Source organism: Falco naumanni, chromosome 8 (assembly GCF_017639655.2).
Source record: "Falco naumanni isolate bFalNau1 chromosome 8, bFalNau1.pat, whole genome shotgun sequence".
NCBI classification, from domain to species: Eukaryota; Metazoa; Chordata; class Aves; order Falconiformes; family Falconidae; genus Falco; species Falco naumanni.
Genome location: NC_054061.1, coordinates 2,489,530 through 2,515,359, shown reverse-complemented (window position 1 = coordinate 2,515,359; position 25,830 = coordinate 2,489,530). Strand labels below are relative to the sequence as shown.

General features: G+C 40.9%; 1 protein-coding gene across 6 annotated transcripts in view; it reads right to left on the bottom strand.

The window, feature by feature from the left end:
* The window catches only part of RAPGEF6 (Rap guanine nucleotide exchange factor 6), a 133,121-nt gene that overhangs the window by 93,158 nt on the left and 14,133 nt on the right, over positions 1–25,830 (bottom strand). For all 6 annotated transcript variants that reach the window (XM_040602886.1, XM_040602882.1, XM_040602887.1 and 3 more), the window contains exons 2-4: positions 13,492–13,562; positions 12,852–12,908; positions 11,477–11,560 (exon numbers count right to left, since the gene is read on the bottom strand). In XM_040602886.1, the coding sequence (XP_040458820.1) occupies positions 11,477–11,560; positions 12,852–12,908; positions 13,492–13,562 (212 nt within the window). The remainder of the gene's footprint in view (positions 1–11,476; positions 11,561–12,851; positions 12,909–13,491; positions 13,563–25,830) is intronic.

Here is a 25,830-nt window from a genome sequence, read left to right as displayed (position 1 = left end):
TCCAGGCATGACAGTCTTGTGTGTTTACAACACATCAAAAAGAACTGCCAACCTACTCCCACTATTACAACAAAGTTAACTTAGTTCAGAAATACACAAATATTTTTTTTCATGTAAAGTCAATGTAAGCTCTAACCTCAAGGTGAACTGAAATTCCATGTTACCATTTCTTCACAAATCAAAAACCAAAGTGAAACCAATCATGCTAAGGTATCAGCTGCAAAAAACAGTTCCAATTTATTCCATACAATAGAAAACCGAAGTCAACAGACACTCCCAACCCACCCCACCCCCCCAAAAAAAAAAATAAATCTAAAGGAATTCAAGTTTCCTGGAAGTTTCAGTTTTTGCAGCTTTTAAAAACAGAAATAATCATTATCAGTTTTATCACAAAGGAGATCACTGCTGTTGATATATGCCCAGTAGTTAGGAAAAAGCTATGGTTTTCTGCTGAAGGTTTTCCAAGCACAACATTTTTATTGTATAACAATGTATGAAACTACTGGAGGTTGAGGGAGGATTGTGGGGTTTTGTTTTGTTGTACATTAACACATCCACAAAATTCACCTACTGTCAAGCTCCCCTCTGCTTATGTTGCAACATTTGCCAATTAAGTAATGGCAATAAATAATAATGCCAGGAAAAGAACACCACTTGTAACAAAGGTCAAGCTCTTGGCACTATCATTTCTGGTCCATCAAGCACTTTAGAACAACCAAACACTCAGAAAAGGATTAGGTTCCAAAGACAAAACCCACCCTTCTAATCCTAAAGAATAAACTACTCATATTTACAGGTCAATAGGTCAAGTTTAATTATTTCCTGGTGCTCATCATGGGATGTTTTATTGATTATACCACAACAGAGCTCCTTCAGAAAGGAGCAGCATCATATGTTTTTCCCCAGCCATAACCACCGAGTTTTAAGAATATCAATTTTTAACATTCTTCTTAATATACACAATGTGTTTTAGAAACATGGATTTTAACTTTCTTAATGACCTATTCCATATTTTTTGCTCTAGAATACAAATGTGTAGCTTCCCCAACAGTTAGAGGTTTGCTAACATGAGTGTACTTCACTAGCGTGCCAATTTTATTCAAGGCTACAGAGCTATGCTCGTTCCTAGTTGTTTGGAAATGGAAAAAGTCGAACAAAGCTTTGCAAATGGAGGAGACTAAATCCTGTTCGGAAAGACAAGAGCAAGCTGCAGTGCAGAGCATTCTTCCAAAGGAGGAGGAAGATTTCTGTGACAGCAAATTACTTTGAGAAGTCTTTAGTCGGCCATTAAACACCCACCCAAACCTAAAAAAGTGCTGCTTCTCAGAGAAGTACACCTGAAAAGTACATCTAATTCTGGAAGAGATAGGGAGGTCTTTCCTTTTGGGACTAATCTATCCTTTGGCATGGTGCCAAGAACACGTGGCGTCGCCCACAGGAGCTGTTCCTCCTTAGCCTTACCAGTTACCCAACCGGGCACACCATCAGACCACCGCGTCCCCACCAGACCGTGCCCATGGAAGTCACTTCAGGAGGCCAGCTTTGCTCCCTGGGAGGTCTGACTGGACACGCCTGTCTCAGCCGGCCATCAGCACCTCCGCTCGCAAACACCACTGCAGCTTCTCCAGCCATAATCGCACCCCGCAACGCCGAGTCCTCCTGGTGTGTATGTGACAAGATACAGAAGCAAAGCAGGAAAGCTTTGTAGAGGTGCAGCGCTACATGCGCTTTAGTGCTTTCAAGCAGAGAGTGGGAAGAAGAATCCAATTAAGAATATGACCTAATACATGTTCATATATATATATATAATAATGAAATTATTATATATATAAATAATGAAAGTGAGAGAAAACATGAAACTAATGCAAATTAAGCGCTACTTACAAAACAGTAAAAATGATGTCAAAGGACATACTACCAAAGGTGTAACCATTAAAGTTTTAAACAATCCAGCAATTAAAGTTTTGCTCAGTCTGTATATTTAATCACATATTTTAACAGGGTCTTAAATTTAATGTCATTATTCTATAACTTCCCACTGTTAGAAGCCCAGAAAAGTCAGTACTATAAATTACATTACAGCTTTTTTATTTATAATTTTATCGTACACGCCTGTCCCTTAATATTCATCTATTACTTCTGCATCATTAATTTGCAGGCACTCACTCACTGGCTTGCAACACTGTCATGGGAAAAAAATGTCTTCCACATACCAAAGGCAGCTTTGTTTATCCTTGATTTATGGATGCCTCATTTGCAAAAAAAAACTTCTTTTCCTACTGATTCATGGCTATTCATAATTAAAAATGCTTAAGCAATTGCATCATGTCAGAAAGGAATATAAGTTAAACTGGCATGATATCATATACCAACCACTAATTGGTGTTCAGGCCATGGGATCAGACCAGAGCTACCGAAACACAAAAGACCAGAATCACAAATAACCCTGCTCTCTGTACCAGGCATTTCACTTGGATCATCTGTCCCTTTTCTGCTACATGATTTACTAACACAGAGAAAATCCTCCACAACTCCAGAGCCCAGCTCCAAAATCTTAAATATGCAAACACCTGAGTATATGCTTGATTTTACTGACACAGGGGATGGATCAAAATTGTTCATCAGAAAGTGCCTTTTGTATTTGAGAACATTCTAGTTTTCAAACTCTTACCCACTCCCCAAAATACTGGGAGGCGTTAGAACTACTTTAAGGCATTGGAGCTGCTGTAACAAACCTTACTTTCACAAAGCAAACTACTTAGAAAAAGCCTTCAACACAACAGATTTTTGCAATGTAATGAAGTAGTTCTCCAAGTAAGATGTACACAAACACAGCTTTCTAAACACAAATGTTTCAAAATGCTTCACATCCAGCTGTTACGCAACCAGAGTATTTGGTGCTGAAATACATCTGGAATTTCAAGACTGACAGTTTTAAGGAATAGCAGTCACGTTTAACTTGAGAATTTCTTGCTGTTGATATGCTGAAGTTACTAATTACTGATGGTTTCTCATTATGCAATACTCAAAATACAGTACGTACTTTAAAGGTAAAAACACAGCCTGCCCTGAAGAGCTTTCAGCCTACAAACAGATGGAGACTGAATGCCTTATTATTTGTTTGAACACTAATTAGCAAGCATCTTCAAATCTACGATATTCTACAACATCCTGAAACAGTATTTTCAGATATTTCATGACGAGATGTGAGGCACTTTTAAGATTTGTTCTCTATTTTCCAGGGACTACAAAATCATAAAGTTACCCTGGCTGAATAAGCTGTTATCAGTAACGTACATAGTTACCTGGGATTGTCGCTAGAGCTACCTGCAGTAATACCTGGCACTGTATTACAGGTAGGACTGGGCTGGGACACTGATACACTGGTTTATCAGTGTAACAAACAAAGGGTTTGCAATTTTTTTGCAGATATTTCATTCTCATGAATATACCTGTCTCTCAAACTGCCAGTCTGCCTGTCAGGTTGCCTTTAGGAACATAAAGATGAAAACAAATTGTACTTTTTGCCACTGTAAAGAGAACCCTGTGACCTCACACATCCAGTAACCTGGCTGGATTTCTCCAATGCAAAAACATTTTGCATGCAAGTGCACAACTTGGCCTGGAAGAGACAAGTTGCATAAGAAATGGACATGTTGTTTGTTTTTCCAACAGAGGAGAATGTTATGGGTTTGGTAGGTTTCTTGTTTGGGTTTGTTTTGTTTTGTTTTCCTCACAACTAGGGCTTATCCCTCATCTGAAAAGCTTTTCATTTTTCCTCTCCTCAAAGAGTACCTCTTGTGTAAAACAACTGTTCAAGCAAACAGCCAGGGTATCTACTGCAACATAGCTGCTGTTCAGATCAGACAAAAATCCATTCAGTAACCACTGAATGTACTATACAAGCATATGAATGGCTTGGAACAGCCATTAGCATTATTAAACCCCAATCTAAATACTCTAAAAATGTAATTTTACACTTAAATTCCTTGTCATTGGCTGGGCAGTAAGAAGAGGGGAAAACCTGCACAGCCACATAATTGGCAGTTAACACAGCCGCACTGATTGCGGATGGAGAAGGCAGAATCTGCCCTTCTTACATTGCAGTCATGGTATAGGAGTGTAATCGACACCGAAAATCCTCACGGGAATAACTTGTTCTTCTGGGCATCTGCATAGAGGTCTTAATTCCTCTAGATTTTTCTCAAAACAACCATCATCTGAAGAACTGGGCTGCTGGGGAGCCTCTCGACTCCCTTCCTGGAGCACACAGGGACAGTCAGCGCAGTGCATCAGGAGCCCTTGCGGCGTTTCCCATAGTATTGCAAACTGCTGAGCAGCCCCACATGCACTCTGTTTGCCAAACAGACTAAGGAGACTGGGGAAAAAGTTACATGCATGCAGACCAGAAGTTTCAACTAATGCAGGTGGCAGTTTTCATGACACTATATGCTGTGCAAGTCCTGAACGTTTCAAAGTAACTTCATTATAAAAATATTAGAACACTTAACTCCATCAGAAAATGGTTTAAAGGAAACCTGAAACCACAAGATACATGGCTGAATGCAAAATAACCTGTTTCAATTAAAGCTCAGTCATCAAAAACTAGTTTTTCATTAGCTCTCAGTAGGAACAGCATTTAGCAGTTTTATCTCTTAAGATTGCTGAAAGTTTTAATTGGGAATGATTTTGGGGGCTGCATAACATGCTACTCAATTTGCAGGATGCAAGCTCGAGATGTCTCTAGTAACAACTTTATACTCTGACCATGACGGTGCCTTGAGGAAGCCTGTATCTTTCCTACCCCTTTCTGCGAAGCTTTGCAGCTATTCCAGGCCACATGAATAGATAGTCTTAGTAAAATTGTATTCTAGATAGAAACAAACCACAGATTACCCTTTGCTTCCAGTTTCACATCTCTCGGACTTTTTTTAGATAAGGCAATAAAAAAACTATTTTCCGTGGTGCAATCGGCACCCGTTGCAGTCTATAAAACCTCTGTACGGCAGCTGTTGCAAGAAACTATGAACGGGAAATTACTGGAGGGGAACAGGGGACACACAACTATGGGCAAGATTATTCGGTCATTTATTTGTGACAGGTCTGAATACAGTCCTTCATTCTTTTGGCTTTCTTAGAAGAATTTTTTTTTTTTTTAATATATTGAATAAACACCACGTGCTCTTAAGTTTGCAACACCTTCCCAGCCCTTCCTCAACAGCAGCACCTCCAGCACAAGGAGCTGCACGCGCCTTGGGAAACCAGGACCCGGCCTCTCACCAGCACCTTGTCTCTTCTCATTCATGTTCCCGTTTTCTTCAGAGTTATTTCCATCACAGCACTGGCACTGCCAGAAGAGTTACAATACGAACGACCATATCTGAATTAATTAGTTTTACAAAATACATTTATTGGTAGCATTCCCAAGTTGTTAGCTTATTTACTGGCTGTTAGGCAATGCTACAAGTTACAGCCACCACTTACAGAAATACCCAGGGAAAACAGCACCTCATCTAGAGCCACAAATGCACTGAGTAACTACTGCTTCTTATCCAGCGGCGAGTACAAAATTTATCTAGTCTCAATAAGTGCAGGGGTGTAAGATTTAAGATGTCTTTTTGAAAGCGGGGGGGGGGGGGGGGGGGGGGAAATCTACAACAGCTGCGAAGAGCTTTCACGTGTGAGGCAAACACATGATCATAGAGTGTCGTCCTAAGACCTCTGCAATTTTTAGTCACATGAACAGTAAGAAATTTAAATCCCAATTGTTTCAGCTAGTTTCAACAATTCAGAACCTTATTGGCAGCTGCAAGTTTGTCAAAGATTACGTTTACTGCATGCCAGCAGTGGAGTGGCACACGTATGTATCTAGACCTGGGCAGCTGCTGGAGGAAGAGCAGCATCCACACTACAGCCACCAGGACTCGAGTGGCAGAGACTGGGAGGGAGACGAGAAAGAAGAGCAGCAGAGGCTAAGGAGCACTGGGACAGAGCTGGGATACAGCAGGTACAGTCCAAAGCAAAAAGTATTTAAGAAAGTTAAATCTGGAAAAGAAGGATCAGTGCTACAAAAATGCCAATATATCTTTTACCGGCAGAAGCTGGGAATGCAGGAGCTCTGAGCCACTCGTTTGCTTTTTCAGTGAATGGACAAATTCAAGAGAGTTTGCAGAAAACTGCACTACAGGTTTTAGAAGTAAAACTAATCTGGCTTTAGAGGATACATTCAAGGTATAAATACATTTGAAAACAAAGTTACATACATCGGTATTTCAGCACTTCTAAAATACCAGAAATGTAAGTTGTACAAATCACAAGTCTTTAATCCTGCATTCTTATATACCAACACTGGCAGTCCTGTAAAAGCACAGACTTTTCTGTACTTCTAGTATTCCACACAGAATATACTGAAACACTATTAACAGTCACACTAAGTTTCAAAATACATTAAAATGCCGTTATTCACAAATACTGACTTAATACAAAAACAAGCTACAATAATTTCAAGCCAAGCTGCTGTTCATAATGCAAAACAAATTCCTCTTTCATTATTACAATTTTCTTGATCCAAGCATTTGCACCTTCTCCTTTTACTCAAGGAGAGAAACTGTGTTTTGCGTAACTTGACATGTCTACAACTCTCATAAAAAGATAGCACAATAGAACCATGAGTCCGTTCTGAAAAAGTTCAGTGTTTTTAGCTGAGAAATGCACTACTTGAATAGGACAATGATTCCGATTTTCTCCACTTGTGAGATTTTGGATGGGCTTGGAAAAGAAAAGCGTTTGTTTTTATTAAGACTACTTCTAGAATGTTTCAAGACTTTGTATTTTTTCCCTTCGAGGTTCAATTCTCACAGCTGTAGGAGGCTGTCATCCACTTAATTGGCTTCAAAAGTTCCTCCAGGCCCTTGATACATCTCCTATGGCTAATCTTGCTGTGAGTAATCTCCTTCAAATATCCTGTTCACAGGAATTATCTTGATTAACAAGCAAGGTTAACACAAAAACTCTTTAACTTGCTGATACAATTTTCCTTCCACAAAATCTGTCAATCCTGTTCTTTTCTACCAGCCATCACTTTCACGTTAGAAGAAAATTCTTTTCCTACTATGCCAAATCTATTGACAAATCCATTCTCTAGGCAATAGGATAATCAAGGTTATGCCACCCTTGTACCCAATATTACTGACTGATCTGCTTCTTACCTTAAAGATCTTACAGGGCTTTTCTCATCATGATCATCAGTGTCAGAATACTGACTAGATTTATTGTAGCTGGATACAAGTTTTACTCCTCCAATTTTAAGCCAATTTCTGAATTACAGCTTGCATACAAATTCATCCAAGTTGAGCAAAAAGCCCTTCTCAAGCACAGCGAGCTACAGCTTACACCCTTACTCATTCAAATTCTTACAGAAAGTTAATAAAGCAATGACTGTCCACCTTCTTATGCTTCTGTGGGGCTATGCCTCTTTCAGGTTTGAATCTATATAATATTTTATTTCAAAAACATTTGTAGAAGAAAATTAAGGTTTCCCTGAAGCTCTATTGACTCTGGAACTACCAAATGGTAAACAGTGGATGAAACTAGGCATGTAAAAGGAGAGCTTAACCAGCATGTTAACCAGCTTAAGTTTACAGCTGTCTACTATTCTCCTCCTATCTGTCAAGGTAATCATGGGACAGAGGAAGAAAAAGGACAAGTACTGTGAAGACGTACCAGGAAAGAGCCAGTAAATCACCATCACTTTCCAGTCTTATCTACGGAGATTGAAAGTATCTCACTAACAACCACTTAGAACAGCAGTTTCTCATGTAATTATTAAACAAAAGTTTCTAGGCAGTTAGTTTATAACACAATCCTGCACTTTGAAGAATGACTGCTAAATAGGACAGATTAAAAGACAACAACTTTACAAAAAAAGGGGGCTTTAAACCCCCCTATTACCCAGAAAACCAGCTTCCTCTAACAGAAACATCTACATCCTGCTCGTCACGTTTTTATAAAAAACGTTCCAGTATTCCCAGCAAAAGAAGTTCACCAAATACGAAGTGTCTGTCATACGCTCTCGAGGACAAATATAAAATTGAAATTAGCACATCAGTATCACAAAGAGGTAACGGGGGAATGGGGGGTGCTACGAAGTATACAAAAGGATTGAGTTTCAAACTAGAATCCATATGCTATTACCTGTTTTGCAAAATGCCTCCATCTACCCAGTTCTTCCAGAATGACAATTACTGAAACTTGGCTCTTGACCTTTTCAAAGCACTAGGAGGTCTCCAGATTAAAGCCTAAATTCTCATCCTTGGTAGTTACCACCGTCCTCACATTAAGGATTCTATTTCAGTCCTCGTTCATTTTTCCCCTGGACGCCTCAAAGCCATCATCTGTCTCCTGCATCACTTTTGTGCAGATGACACCTGTCTCTAACCTTGCTCAGCTCTGCTCATGTGTTGACATATTGATACCATATTCAACAAATCAAACAGATAAGCTTTATCTGATGCCAGTTCTGAGCAGCAGTAAGCCTACCAAAAATCTAACTGGTTGGAAGGAGGTGTCCATTCCCTCCAGCACTCCCAGATTGCTTCAAGCATGTTTTTCTAATTCCCTACACTTGCCCACCACTCTCCTGCTGTGGAAATAAAAAAGCATGGATAAATCATACTCTTCAAAAGGTCTGTTACACTAATATCACACGTGTATAGGACCATATGCTCTTTGGGCACAGAGAGCATGGCATCAAGTTCTTCACCAGACAACAATGAATCCTTTGAATGGACAACGTCCTTCATATCCTGTTTTAAACTCATATAATTTTTCTTCCTATTACAGTAAACCAAAAGTGGTCAGGCATTATTTTCTGAAAATCAAAGCACAAAGCAACACCGAACTGCAGCAAGAGATTTTGCTACACAAAAAAAGACCCACAAATGCCAAACAACAATGAATTTCAGCAATTATCTTTACTATGTTATCAATATTAAAGAGAAAGTTTTCAAAAATAAGGAAACTGTATTTCAAAGATGATTTACCCTGATGGTATATACTGTGAGTCATTTCCACTACTGTAGCTAAAGCAAAAGTAAAAAAACAGAAACAAATAAACAACAAACTTGTTTTTGTTTTCTATCAAGGAATAGCTCTGTAATACCTGAGACAATGAGAACGAAGGCAACGTTGTGTTTCCTTACAGACACGCATTTCGGCCTCCTTTCAGAATGAATCACATGATCAGGAACTTGGTTGGGGACAAGGAATAATGCTATCATTAAGTATTACTTTAAATGTAATTAGTCTCATTTTAATTACAATTATGAAACAATACTAAGTTATCCAAGGCACTGCTTCATATGAAAATAGCCTGTAAGTGACTGGTGACTGTGCAGCTCCCTCAACTAAAAAAAAAAAATAAAAAATCAAAGTGTTCTGTGAGGTATTCAGATCAGGGAAAGTAACTTACGCTTATCCCACCGTACCTAAAAAAATGAAAAACTCAAATAAACGTTATATTTGAAATTCCAGACTGCGGTTTGACAATGCACCAACGTGACACGACCGAAACAGGCAGCGTGAGCTCACGCTTCCCTCCCCTGCGCCCCCGGCCGAGCACCGCCGAGCCCCAGGGACGAAGCAGAGGGGACGGAGTTACAGGTGGCCCCAGAGTTAAAAGCACTGGGGGAAGCAAAAAAGATTCAAAGATTTTCAGCACCTTTCTGCACTCCTTAACTTCTAACTAATTAACACTAATTTTAGCCTATCTAATTGTGTGTGTGTCCATTTCTCCTTCAAACCTTGAGTACATCAAAGCTCCTCTGACATTTGAATTTTCCACCACCACCGCTCCCCCTGCAATGAGGGCAGACGGGGAAAAGCCCCCCAGCGGAGTGCAGCCTCTTCCCTTCCACCTTGTCCCACCACAGCAGGGGCCAACGCGGCCCAGGAACCACACCGGGCACGCTGTAACCTGCCGGCGGTTTCATCCAACGGAACTCTGCGACCCTTTCACCATCCAGCAACTATTTTCCCTCGTTATCCATAATAAAAGTAGCTGTAATCTTGGGAACTCATAATAACCCATCTATTTTGCCTTTTTCTTTCTAAAGGCACACGATGATGCTCTGAAGTGTCTTATTCCTCAAGCTTAGCAAAACAATGATTTTTTTGCAAATTTTCTGCAAAAGTTAGGCATTTTAGGTTTTATGCAAATATTAACTCACCGATGTCTTCACTTTTGGAACTGTTGACCTTCAGTCACTCAAGAAGCATTAAGAGTCCAACATTCAGCCTATAGCTAACCAAGAATGGAGCTGAAAAACTGTCCTATATGTTCTTATTAGTACTTACCATGAAATTCAAGTATATGGCAACATATTTGAACTGGAGTTGCCGTTTTTTTAGTTGACTCACAGTCAATCCACACCGAGTAAAGCCGATCAAGCCGATTTTCGTAAACACCCCAGTACAGGCGCATTCGTAAAGCAACGCAAGGCATGAAGTTGGTATCCGCACTGGATTAACCGCCTTGTGCTGTGCTGCGGCTAGAAGGGAGGCAGCCCTGCCCCTGCCCAGCAGCGACAGCACAGCGCTGAGCGGGGGAGGAGACCGTGCCGGCGCGCACACCAGCAGCGGGCCGGGACCCTCTGCCCTGGGGGACAGCCCATCACATAACCGTCGCGCAGGGGGAAAGCCTTCGCTTCACGCGGTAAGAGGCAGCAGTGCTTTTCATAATCTCTTCAAAAACCATACAAACTGGGTAAAGGCCAAGTCTAAATCTCTTTTAGACCATGCCTAGCCCAGAACTGCAGCTTGAACACAAACAGCAACACGCAGCTTCAAGATCTAGTGAAGTCAAATTTCTGAGTGACGTACGAGGTCAAGCAGAGTATTGCCCAGAGTGTTCCTTGGCAAGGTCCAGCTCAAGTCAAACAGCACGCCTCAGTGAAAGCACGTCACGCTGCCCACCCTGCGTCAGCTGTGAGAGGCAGCCAGACTCCCCTCACACGCAACCCGCAACTGGCTCCTGGCACCCATTTTCTTTTTTCTCATAAAATCATACATGCCATTCAACACAGCCTCCAGCCAAATGGTAGAAACTATGTGATCTATAGTCATATTTTTTGAGATAGAGAGCTCTATACAAAACAGTCACACAACGGGAATTATTCAGAGCCCCCAAGTTAACAAGCTAACCACAAATTCTCTTACAAACTTAAAAAGCCAACTAAGATTTAAAAACCATGAAGTGCAGTATTTCACACAAAATTTTCAACATGCATAAGAAGCAAAAGGGAATTTAAATCAAAATTAGCAGAACATTTCTTCCACTATCAGAACTTCAGATAAACAAAATAACCAAAACATTATTTTTAAATTGTGAAAAACTTATAGTAACATCGACATGTAAGAAAGCATTTTTTTTTAAAAAAGATCTTGCCTGACCTTAAATGACAACAACAACGTTACATACCTGCAAGGTGGTAAAAACATAGAATCCTTCATGAGCACAGATCCAGAAAGCAGTATATACCAGCATCTTGCAATCGTTTCTGAGCTGTAAGAAAAGAAACCATTGGTACCTACGTTCTTCTTAGAGTAACTCAGAAATGTTATCCAAAATGTTACCGTAGTAAAGTAACGATCCACCACTTTGATATGCAGACTGGAAACTTAAGAACTTTAATTAAACACTACCAAAAATTAACATTTTTTTTAAAATTTCTACATCCAGAATGCTTCTTGTAGCTTACGATTTGACATTTAAGTCAACTTAAAAATTTATTTTATAATGAAATTATTAATTTTCAGTAAAAAATATTTCGTTCCAGTGAAAGTGCACATAAAGCTACAAATACAAGAAAATGTTATTCTGTGGTTAGGGCGATTAGCAGTTCAACAGGGCCAGTAATACTGCACAGACCTGCCAAGCACTACAGATAACAGGGACCCATGCGCCCAGCTCCTGCCCTGCCCCCCTCCATCCCCACAGCTGCACCGCAGGCGCACGCAGTCCTGCTCCCCTCACGCCACGAGGCCCCAGACGGACGGGCAGGGGATCGGCCCACGATTCAACCTACAGCCCGTAGGTCTGCACAGAAGCCGCCGTGTTTGACGGCAGCATATTTTGCCTCCTCCTAGAGCGCTGCACCGATGCCTCCCTACCACAGCGCAACGTCCCCCTCGGGTACGCAACCCCAGGGGCACACACGGCCCCGGTGCTGCAGCAGGCGTGTGTCACGCGTACCCAGCACGCAATAGTAGGTGGCATCTCATTTCGACTCTGGTGTACTGGAAGATGTGCTCTATACAGAAAGCAAGGATTCGCTGTGAGAGGATAAACACACCATAAGCAACGCTAAAATATGAAGGGGGGGCGGTATATCTGCCTCCCAGAAAGAACCTAAAAAGAACTCTCAGCTAAAATACTAATTCTAGAGCTCCATCACTCCCCCGACACAGGATACTCCCACAAAGCAGCTGGGCTCCTGACAGCGCCGGCAGTGCCAGCTTCAGGGGAAGAGTGCCACCTACTGAGTTGTCACCACCAGTCCCACGAGCTGCCGAGGTGACACTACCAGCTTTTTAATGGACTTGCGGGTGCACAGACACACCTTTGCTGCCCACGGGAGGCACGCTGGTAATTCACGGGCACCTCTCAAACGTCAGTGCCAGACTACGTTACAACCGCCTCCTGTCAAAGCATTTAACCAGTCTGGCCAAGCTCAAAGGATGCAAAGCCTTCCAGTTACAACTCCTGAAAAAGCAAGCAATGTAGTACAATATGAAAAAACAGCGGGTTTGTTTACACTTCTACTGAAGGACTCCAACAAGGGATACGTACTTACCAAAAGAGAACTTGGTTGCCCTTGTACCTCTCATAACGGGCACTTGATGACATTATTCTGAGGAAGGAGAAGTTTAATTTCAGTTTTAATCCCCAAAGATATGCCATTAATCACCACATTTCAGTAGAATCACTTTAAGGCTCTAAGACCTCAAATTCAGCTATTTTTTTGTTCTAAACCAAGGACGTGCTTAACCATAAAATTCAAATTATTACGGTGTTCTTCATTATCCAAATAGATAATATACAGCATGTTCTCCAAGTGTTTAAATCACTCCCACACATTGGAATTACCCATAGCAACAGAACTGACGGAACTAAGATACTTCCAACGCACTTTTTGTGCTTTGTCGGCCTTCCATTTTATGTATTCTGAGATCATCCGAATGTCTGAAGTATTAAAAAGCTTTTGTAGTCTAGAGTTAACATAGGGCACTGTCTACACAGTCCTTTGTAGACAAATGGGAGTAAGCTCTGCCTTCATTCTTGGCAAAGCTCATTAGTTTAGATTCCACGCCACGGGACTTGGCCAATGCTCTGCCACCTCCAAGTGCGGACAGACAAACTTTGCTCATGTCCATAAAAATAGGCATAGATACCAGCTGTGCTAAGCAACACTAAGTAGCTCCGTAGTACTTTACCTTAGTTGATGTTCCCTGAAATGTGAGAGTATGTCCAGTCCATGAAGGAAAGAATAGATAGTATTTAAGTCCTAAAAAAGAAAAAGGGGGGGGAAAGACATGAGAAACTTCATTCACAGCATCTCAACACTTCAGCATTACCTTCTCAGATTCTGCAGTTAGTTACACAGACTTGTAAGTCATAATTCCAGAGACAAAGCCCGAATTAGCAGATAGGCAGGAGCAGTGTACACGCAGACTTGAAGAACCCTGCCCACACTTAAGCTGTGGAAGTGAAAAGAGCCAGTCCAACTGATGCATAAACAGTTAACTGAAATAATTTATTAAAAATAGCCCTGAAAATATTATTTTCATGAATGGATACAGCAGCAAGCAACATGTGGAATAAGCCAAATAGGATAGTCCTATTCATCCAAGGCCAAAAATTGTTAAAATCTTTTAACACCTCTTTAAAAAGATAACTTTGCAAAATTAGTTTGCTAAAAGCAAAGAACCCTAGCAAAAACCTAAACCACACAGTCTAGCCACTATGTATGCTGCAGAGAACCACAGTACTTTTTCATGGTAGAAGCGTTATACTTAGAGCGAAAAAGCTATTTTCATGCCCACCTCAGATCCAGCTGGTGGCCCTGCTACTAACTCTACTCCCTCTCAGTCCAGTCCTTGACCAGAGGGTAACATTAGAAGTTACTCCAAAATACTCCTTGGCAAAGATGAAGCAATGAAGCTTTAAAATTTGCCTCCCACCTTCTGCTACCAAGACTCAGTATCACATCACTGCTATCCATCACCAAACACAGAAGCAAACAACTTTTCACAGTTTAATATTGTTGCTTTGAAAGATTATTTCACTTTAAAAATTGGACTTTACATGGAAGCTGTAATTAGGAGATACAGCTGTTTAAACTTCTCATTACACAGAATCCTCTTCATTCACAAAAATATCTGTGCTGATGGTACAGACCACATGCTAGGGAAAAGCTCACTAGGGCTATTCATCATTTAATTTACTATCCTGAACAGGTGGGCTGTTAGCATTAACTACATGCACAACAAAATCATTATATACCACGTAGCAGTGTCTCCAGCTTGGCCTTGGAAAAAATGTTCTGAATTTTCAAGTGCTGCATTTATACCGTGTTTACAAAAGATAAATCAATATGAATGCCAGCCTCAGAATTTACAATGGATTTACTTTAGAAAAGTTCTTTGGCTTAATAGTCAATGTTTAGAAATATAACAGATATAGAGTGTTATATCAAATGAAAGGTCATACGTAATTGCAGGCCATGTAAAACCAATAAAACTCTGATTTTATTTTTTTAAAATGTCATTACCAAAATCCATTAACATTAAACAGAAGGCCTCAATGCTTTACACATATATTTAGAAAAGCACCCATTTCAAACAGCCCAATCTCATTTTAATCCTCTGACTGTGAATTGCCACAAACTTGATTTTCTTCACGAGGCACCCAGGAGCAGTAGCTCTCACCACTGGCTCACGGTGACCAGGGTCGATCACTACAGCCCGTCAGAGCCGGGTACGTGGCAGCCGACAGGTCACTGACGGCACCGGACCAGCTCAGTGAGGTAGCAGGGAACTGCCTCAGCTTCACCACCAGAAAACATTAATAAGCACAGGAACGGGGCAGCAATATCCTCTGACCATACGGTGTCTTAGTGGTTAAAGCATTTATAGAACAGCTGAAATAAAAGTTCCACATTCTTCCTCCTCTGCCTGGAAGTCCTCCTCTCCCAGGCCAAAGAGCATGCAGACAGGCAGGTAAGGGAAGGATTCAGAACGGATTTTCCAAGCAGCAGATGCTCTCAGCTCCTGCTGAAGCTGGGCTACCAGGCAGCCGGGGGGAGTCAATACTAGTGTTACAATTAAAGCCTAATTTTTCAGTCTTCATAACTCATTGTATCTATACATGCTTTCACACATTTTCTAATATTTTTCTACCTGAGACCAAGATAAAACCATGTCTTTAAAATACGGTTTAGATTAGCACTTCTATTGTCGTGAGTTACAGAAAACTAAGCAGAACAAAAGCTTATGTTCACGTTTAATCACAAAGTTTAAGTTGTACGTATGAAAAATGACCACATCCTTACTTGAGAATTATTCTTTAAAACTCCACACAGCACAGTCCCTTAGCAAGTTAACTCAGCATCAGCTGTCTCCTGCTGACCAAACAGGACCGCTGTACCAACCCACCACACTTACGAATAAACAGTTGGTAAGCTAAGGAGACAAACATTTGCTTAAAGGGATTCATGCTGGGAAAGCATCCCTCAGCTCAGACTTCGGCTGTTGAGAGATGCAGCAGCCGAGAACAGCTGAGCCAGAGCACAGCACAGCTAAGGGAAGGCAGAGCTTGCTATTCCCTCATCACAGCACAAAGTATTCAACTTATGCTAGCCAGTATTACTGTTTTGAAGTTGATAAATCAAGTAAGAAACATCTTATTGTTCACTACCCAGCCAACTGACATTTCAACAAGCTAACTATATTAGCTACTCATGCATCAGTTTCTATAAGCTATTTGAATCAGGAGAATCTGTGATGCTTTCCCTAAAAATAACTGACTTTTAAAGCAATCATCTCTCCTAATTAAGCAGAGCCCATGATGCTGTTGGGTGCCACCGAGCACAAGAGCTGACTCGGCAATCACATGTCCCAGTAAGGTCTGGGTCCCACGTGTTTCTTCCAGTGCACCGAATGCACCAATACAATGTGTTTTACATGTCTTGTTGAAATAATGCTTTTTTTGGTTTGTTTAAATAGATACCCAGGTGAAATTCCTCCTCCCCTTCACAGGCCACGTGTCTAACAACCAAAGTTACATGCAGCTAATCAACCCATTTTTTCCTGATAACATGAAAATTGCCTATTGGTCATACTTCGCAAAGTTTTCTCCATTACTCCCACCTCATTTAAGATCTTATAATAGCACTGAAATTACATTTGAGAGATTACGTGTAGAGTGTCCTTTCGTATTTTGCAAGCAAGGAACATAATTTAATCCCACCACAGCTGGAGGCAGCGAGCAGCAGGTGCTGCAGCCACCTCGTGAACAGACCCTGCTGCACTGTGCACCCAAAAGCCCCTCCATCAGAGGGGAAAGCACACATTTATCTAATTCCAGGTTTATAAAACAGGATTGAAAATAGGATTACAAGATGTTATTTTTAAAAATGGGGTTTTGTTGCCACACCAGTTATAAACAGCAGACAAACATGTAACCACAGTACAAAGGGTAGAGGTAAGTTTCATAGATACCTGCTACGAAAAGAAAGGGCTATGAAAGGACAATGCCAAAGGGCAACAATCAGCGTTACACCAGCAGAATGCAAAGTATTCGCTGGAAAGTTACACACCCTTTCCTATAATCTCTTTACATACTTCTTTCTGCCAAAGTCCAACCGAAACATAATTATTGATGAAAAACAATTTTCCGCATACTCTAAACTAGGGACCAAATATCAACGTTATTTTATTTTGTAATCTTTATTTTCAGAGCTTTTCATCAGCTGAAATAATAGCTGACTAAAGCACAGTATCTACCTTCAAATGGTATGCCCACACATATTTGTCAAATTAACAGAAAACTACCTTGCCTAGATTATTTAAGGAGAAATTAATTCACATTTTCTATCCAGCTAGCTAAAACTGCATCTCCAGTGAGCTCAGGGAAGAAGATCAGGGCAAGGAGTGGAAGGAAGCAGGCAGGAGTTGTTAATCTTGCTAGAAAGGAGATTTTCTAGACTGCAGAGAGCCAAGACATGAACACCGCGACCACAGTGATCCTGCTCAAAGCTCCCGAACGGCTGAATTTCTTTGCCTCCAGTTCTCACAGCACCAAGTTCACGAGCTGAGGTGTTCTCAGCTGCTACGTTTAAAAGGCTGAGGACATCTGTTTCTTCATATTCTCCACGTGAAAGAAGAGACTGTGTGAAATAGCATGCATTTAAGCAGAAGCACGGAAATCAAGGGACTGCTCTGTGGCCGGCACCATTATCACTGAACCCGGCCACAAGGAAACTGTGGCCCAGCACCGATACGCCAGCGGCCCCCAGCTTCATTCAGCAACAGCTTTTATCACCCCTGACACACACATCCTTCCGACAAAAAGCTTAACCAGCTGCTAAACCAAAGGTGGTGTCAAACCATGGAGATTTTAGTAATAACATAACATTATTTAAGTCAGCTTTGTTTTATAGCAACCTCCTCATCCCAGTACGCTATGAAGTGAGCCACCTGAATAACCAGGCCACCGCCCGCCTTCCCTTCCCGATGCTACCTCATGTCATTGCCGCAAGATGCCATAACTGTAGAATAAGGAAAAATAAAAGAAGCACTTCAGCATGAACCGAGAACTCATCACATGAAAGCAAGCCAGATAACTGCAACCATCACCCATTTGCCACAAAACACTTTTATTTGAAAGTAATTTGCTAGGTTGTTGTTTCTTTGGTTTTTTACAAGGATGGTGAAACACTAATTTCTTAGTTGCTAAGATGTAAATTTTAAAAATAAAGAAGTCAGCCACACATCTGTTATCATGAGAATATAGTCAAACCTCAAAAGGGGAAGAAGCGATCATCTTTACTTTTGTTATCAACATCATCTTAAAAATACAACCAAGATTTGGATGCTTCCAAGCAGTACCACACCGCAGAAACACCAAGCGCTGCTAGAAGCAACCCTCTTCCCCTACGGCCACCTCGAACTCAGCAGCACGCCAAGCAATACAACGGCCTGCATACCCTTTTATTAATCCAGAAAACTTGTTGAAGCATAGATTAGCATCCTAAGGCTAAAGCGATTTACACAGCCACCTCTGAAGTCTGAATTAACTTTTAACAATTTAATGTCCACCCTCAATGGGGAGTTTAACTCTGCCTCTCTGTCACCTCAGCTGATAAGCAAAATCTGTGAGTTTGTATCATTTCCTTCTGCTTCCCCATCTTCTCACCAAATCTTTCGCCTTTAATCCAAAGAGCAACTTTACAAAGCTTGGAATTAAGGATCCAATGGAACGATGGTGGCATCAAGTAAGGAGCTCTGAATACAAAGTTTTCCAGCCAACCAACACCACCAAATCCAGTCAGTACAACTATAATTCACTTGAACTGCATTCATATGCTTCAAGCCCACAAGAAGGTCCAAGACGAATTCCCCTGTGGTGTTAAAATTGGGCAAAAGCAGCGTGATGCTCTGGAGTGAGGATGAAATGACTGCATCAAGAGCAGCTTTGCTCTTGACAAACATAAAATGAAAACCTGATGCTTTATTTGATGTTACCCTCGCCAGGTGTTCCAGTAACACATGACTATTTTAAAACACTAAGCAGGAAATCTGTTGTATTTCTAAGGAAAATAAATTGTTCCAAAATGACCTCATACTTGCAAATCCTGATACTTCTCACAATGAGCCATCCTCAGCAACTGCACTGAGGTACCAGGGAAGCTGAGGAAACCATAAATCCCCCCAGTGTCTCTTTAGCACTGCCCAGTATGTTGTGTGCTTCATGTCATATGATAGGGGAGAGGCAGCACGGTCCCCAGACAGCTGCATCCAGCCACGGCCACCCTGCACCCACCACGGGCCGGCTGCTTGCTGCAGCAGGGCAGGACCCCATCAGCCAGTAGAGTCCTTCCAGCTCCCAGACTGCAATGAGCCTGGACTTCATAGATGCTCTACATCCACCCTGAACCTTACATCAGGGGTCTTAAAGGCTGCAGGGTCAGTTCAATTCTGCACAGGGAACAAGAGCAGAAACTTGCACAGCAGTACCAGCACTTCAAAGCCACACATAAACAGCTGCGTCAGCAAGTTCCAGACGGATTGCTCTCACATGCAAACCTGTCCCAAAGAGCTACGCAAAACCTGTCTCTCAATTCCACCCCAAACACATTAAATTCCCGTTGCAAGAACATATGCTTGGCTCCCTCGAGGCTCCCCACACCCAGCCCACATGGGCCGCCAAGCCACCCAGGATTCCCTGGTTCACACACAAGAACCTGCTTCTTCACAGAAATGCAGAGGATGGCTGTCAGGATTTTGCATCCCCACTTTTTCCAAGGTAGGACAAGACAGTTGCCAGGATTTACACGTTTCAGAGCAAACAAAAATGCTAGTATCTTCTAAAGGTTTGTTACAGATTCAGCTGTATTACAGATAATATACTTTAAAAGAAACATGACACATTTCTGCCTTTGAAACAACAGTTAAACCATATGGTAACAGCTTCCCAAATTCCACTGACATTCAAGACGGCCATCAGGTACAAACTCTTACAGGGAAGGAAGCTGCATGGTTGGAAGCTGCCACAACCTCCCCATTTGTTTGTTGCAGAGCTGCTGCCTCCTCTTCAGCGCTCCGACCAGAAAGCACCAAGCAGGAAACAAGGCTGGGAACAAACTTCAGCAGAATCAAGCACTCGGTTGACGCCAGGACAAGGATTTTAACACTCTCTTGGACAGTGGCTGAAATTCTCTGTACTACTTTTTTTATTCAGAAGTGCCTAGATTTCAGTAAAGCAAACGGAGTAATTCTTGGGTCACGGAGAGCAGGTTGTGTAAGCTGTGACGAGGAGGCTTCCCTCCAGCCTCCTGCCATTACTTGCTTCACAGTGATTCCGCAGGCTCCTCATACAGATTGAATGCATCTTTTATTAGGAATCCTGTCAGGCTCAATAACGACTTTGTCACCCTTAGGGGGGTGTAGCAGGAGAGAGGAAATGTTACTCAGCACGGTTTATGGTTTTCATTGCTTCCCTTCCTGTTACTTCATCGAAGGCTGGAATCCACGCCGCTTCCTTTATTCTCTGTTTAAAGCCAATTGTAAAAATAGTACTCCCAAATTCTTTCCTGGTAAAGTAATACCAGAAATAAAAATACAGAAACATGTTTAAGTTTTCTGATCCACGTGTTACATATTCAGGTATCTATACAGCAAATTCACCCACCCTGGCAATGCTGGTTCAAGAAGCTCAACCTATACACCCAAACCAGATGATACACACAGCAGCTGGACCTGAAATTTGCAGGAGCATCAACTACAGTTAAACATTCGTAGCAGAGTGTACAGTCCCTTGACTACAAGGAATATGGCAAGATGAACTAGAAAGCAACTCTTCCATCTTAATTTACTCTCCTTGTTCAGTGGCATAAACATTTGACTTCAATGAAAGTGCAAGTGGTGCAAAAGAACATCAGCTCGGGACTCTTCATTTAACAAGTAACAATTCCCTTTAAAGCATCCTCCTACTTAGCAAGAGGTCATTAAAAAAAATGTTTAGATACAAGCATCAAGGCACTATCAGGGAGGAGAAATTATGGATTAGTCAGGTGAACGAAAATGTCAAAAGACTTCAGCGAAGTATCTTGCTGAAAATGACACAGTTTAAGTAGCACTCGTAAGGAATGAAGAGTCATCGTGCCGGGTAAGAAATACCACCAATTCAAAAAGCCTAATTAAAGTACCTCTCACAGAAAACACTAGCAGCAAACGCATGCATGATATTAAATCACTGCCCGAGACTGCCCCCAATAACATTTGTGTAAAATATAGCTCTGAAGTAGCTGAACCAGTTTATTCTATTATTCAAAAAAATGGCACATATTCCACAGTCTTCTGTCTACGGTAACAGCTGATGGTTTCCTGGCCTCAACTGGCAGTCTACTCGCTACAGGAGTTTTGAGGAATTATGAGTTTTCCCAGGACACTGCTAAAAATCACAATTCCTTTATTATGAGTGGATCACTACACTTGATCTGTTGAACAGTTTCAAATAAATCTAAGAAATCAAATTCTTGTTCATAGTCTTTCACACATCCACAACCTCTTGGTACATATGTCCATCAGGCAGCTACAAAACCTGTAATGACTATGACACAGGACTCCTGCCTCAACTCTAATCTTTACACTTACCCATATAGATGACAGATACTGTTTTTTCCAAATGAGGAAATGTCAGTCTAGTTATTATAGTATCTTTATACAGGAGAAAAGAGATAAAAAGGGACTTCATTTCACTCTTTTGTAAATCCAGGAAGCAATTACAATCGACAGCATCAGTTATTAACAGCGTAGCCACAAACAGGAAACTAAAATCTGGCGCTTTTGCAAACTGTCAGAAGCAACATTTGCACACTTGGATTTTTATCTTTGCTTTTTTTCTGCAAAAGTAGCAAGTCTCTCAATGGAGCTAATACAGTTTTCTTACATATTATTTTCTTGTATTTCCTTATAACACGCACACAGAGCTTCAGGCACGGACCTAAGAATGACATTCTACTCCTAGGAATAGAAGTATCCTCAATAAAATTTGAAAAATCAGATCTTGTTTAAGAACAGAGGACCTAGAACCACTATTACACTTTATTCATAGACTGAAAGCACTTCTATTCAGCACAATACTTGTGAAAATTAAAAAAAAAAAAAACCACACACAGAATTTTACTACATGAAAATAAAACCAAAAAGTTTCTCTACTCACCAATAGCTTCCCACACCCAATACAGATAAACACCTTCCACCTAAGAACCCTGGACTATGTTGATATAAGACTCTGGTAGAAAGAAAAACATTTAAAAGGAATGAGGGAGGGGAAATTTTATATTATTTTGACTGCTGTTTCATCACACTGAGTCAGCATTTCTGGAACCCTGACTTTGCCAGAGAAAAAACTTCCTTTGGAAAAGCTGATTTTGCAGAGTGAAATAGCAAGGGCCCTGAACTGGAGAAACAGGAACATCAAATGCCGTTGCTTCAAAGCAAGCCGCTTACGGAGTTTTGAATATCCAAGGCATAGTTCAGCCCTTATCACAGTTCAGAACAAAAATACAGCTATGAAAAGTATCTTCAAGTGAAACATTACTATAAAGTTCCCAGACACTTATTACTGCGTTTTAAAAGATCTTTCAGACCTATATGCTAGAGAACCAAAAGGAAGCTGCCTTGAAAACACTGAGCTCCCAGAGCTCAGGATGGAAAGCTCAGAATATCCAAAATTAATCTCAATGCTTATGTCTATCACAGACCATGATTTTATACTAAACATTTTTCAGTAAAAGATCAAAGACATTAAAAGCAGCCTCCTTACCCAGACTCCTGAAAAACTGCCCAAAATCAGCCAGCAAAATGGGCTATTTCAGGCTTCCAGTTCAATGAACACTTTGCTGGTCAAGTGGCTGACTACTTGTCAAAATTAAGTCTCCCTTTCAGAGGACAAGCATCCATCAAATAGCAGTATCTCGGTTAAACCTTTTTTGTTGTAACTCCAAAAACATCAGCTTGCTTGACTCACAAAGAAACTCCCTGCTTTAAGAGAAGCAGGCAAGAAAGCACCTACAACTCAAATTTCCTTTTAAGAAAAAAAGAGGAATCATAGTAGGAAAGGTCAGAACACTGAAACACCAAGGAAAAAAAGGTAGATTCTTATTTAATAAGAAATTCGGTACAGAAACCTGGGGATGCAGAGAGAGGAGGTGGAAGATGAAATCCAAAGGTCAATTCTATGCTTAATGGTAATGACAACTTGGGAGTACATCTGTACGCAACTCAGTCGTACTGAACATGCTAGCTCGTTACCTATCTATGACTTTGCTCTTACTGTAGGGAATGCTCTAGTGTTTTGTTCTCATTCCTCCCTCTTGGACTAGAGCTCCACAAGCTACTAATGCAGATTCAGAGTACTTTTCTTTACTGAAACAACCCTGTTAACTCTAAATGAGCTCCTATCCTAAAAACACTAGCTCCAGGATAGGTGCTGCAGGAAGGCACAGAAGCAGTGGTAATGCTGTTTGCCCAAACACAAACTGGTCCCACAGACACGACAAAGAAGAATGAGCTACGTACAATGACGAGATAGGCAGACAGATACACAGGCAGACAGATAGATAGCTAATAACAATACATACATACAAAGGCAGGAGGATGTCCTACTCTGAAAACCAGTACCGCCTGCTTCCCCCACCAGATAAAGCACTAAGCAACTGCTGTTTCATGTTTAACACACAAATACACTCTGTTGCAAGTATTTCCTCACCCAACATACCTTTGCAGCAAGTGAACATTACTACCAAGGTCCCATAACTACAGCTGCTGTTCAACAGGTATCTCACACACAGAAAGACTAACAGACAGAATAATACTTTACTGCAGTTTGTTTCCATCATGTAGTCAGATATTTTATACAAACGGATAAGAATATAGTTAATTTTATAATGCCACATTTATGGTTTTGCAGTATATAATGTCTTATTTCTTTGTAAATTCAAGCAGGCAAAGATCATGTCTATCAGGAAATTAAGTCCTGCTTAATAAATAATAGTGAAGACAAAATGAAATCTCTTATCAATATTGTAACTTAAGTCACCCACTCTGTATGTAGGTAACGGGGAAGGAATACAACTCTACAAACTGACTCAAAACATTTTGGTGCATCAGTAAAACATTACAGTCACCCACTGCTTCCAGCTAAAATACTCCGTTTTAATTCAAGGCGGATAACAATACACCAGTACATTAGAAAAACATGAGAACAAGAAGATTGTAATTGGAGAAGAAAACATCACACAAGAGTAAAGCTCTTCTACAACCTTTTCCTCCAGTAGTGTTACTGAAAAAAGAAAGATCAAGCTCCAACTATTTTATTCCCATAATAATGCCATTACAAACTACGAAGGGATTCCTGTAGAGGACAATATGTTTACTAGTAATTCCTCCTGCAGCCTGATATCAGAAGAACTTGGACGAGTTCTAAGTTATCTCAATGCAGATTCCCACAATGAAATTCTACTATTGCCACAACTACTACAATATCCTCTCATGTGCAGAGAAATGCTAACGTGCCTGTGTACACGTGTATCCATACATTGGGAAACGTATCCCTCACCAAACAGAAAAGCGTAAGCAGTAGCTCTTAGCACCTTCTCTCATAGAAAAAAAAAAAAAAAGGTCAGATTTACCCTACTGCTGTATTTGAATGCAAACCACCATAGCAGAACTCTAAACACTGACACTCTACCACTGCTTTAAGATCTAATTTTGTATTTCTCAACAATACCTGTGCATAAACCACAAAAGCTTATGGATTCAGACTGAGGAGTTACAGTCTATGTATACATTTCATGTATCTAGGTTAACAGGTTTCAAGTTTGAAACCAAATCAAGTATCAGAGGTACAGATATCTATGCACTTCCCTAGTGATTACAATTGATCATTGATGCATAATGTTACAAAGGGAATAATTCTACTTAAGGAAATTAACAGCTTCAACGTTAGCAGAAACAAACAAGTGTATTGTCAGGGACTGAATCAACCACGAGATAATATTGTTACTCATTAATATCTAGCTCCAAATCCTGCAGCCTACCTACCAGGCACCCAGCTTCTCAAAGTGCAAACTTCATGACTAACATCCACAGAATTACAGACAAGATGCTGAACAACTGCCTTCCCCACCCCTGTACTAAATCAAACAGGAACTAATTGATGACACATGAGCCACAGGCTACTTTGGGTAGGTTGTCATGTCTGAGACGATACTAAAACCTCTTCTACTCCAATGGGCCGTTCCATCCTCACAGACACCAAAAACTTTAGAGGCTGTAATCACCTTCAAATACAAACCTGACAGAAGCCAAACTCAACTTTCTCATTCCTATGAAGCCATGATCAACACTAATTTGTAATGCAACGTGCCAGAGACTGCTCCAACACCTCGCTCTTCCAGTGTTATTCAACCACAGCCTCTGTGGAAGTGTAATAAAACCCACTTTTAAACAAATCAGTGTTTCATCAAAAAAAGGAAGCTTCTTCTTCCAGAGAGCAAGAAAGACTACCATTATTCACTGAAGATGAAAAATAAGCCTATCACAAAACTTAATCTAAGTTAGGTTTATAAGCAGCAATGCAATGCATCAATTTAAGACTAAAGACTTAGCAACTCCCATTGGAGGAGAAGATTCGGACAGGGTGATGAAAGGCAAACTCTGGCCCAGAAGCAGAATGCTGCAATGAAAGATTACAGTACCATGATCTCTGGACAGTCATGCTCGTGACTACAGACATGCAGAACGCACATTTTAGATCCCAGCCCCCTCCCCCCCAGGAAAAATGGAAGGATCTGGTATTGTAGCTCAGAAATTTTCAGTATTGTTGTTGTATAGAATGAAGACATCCCTGCTAGGTGTCCTCTTGAAAAGCAGTGCACGTAGAGTGCATTAGCCTCTATTCAAGCAGCTAGTCTACTGCAATACTTACGAGGTGCACTCTGTGCAAGTGTCGGGAGGAGTGGAAGACCTGTTATCTAAAGCTTCTCA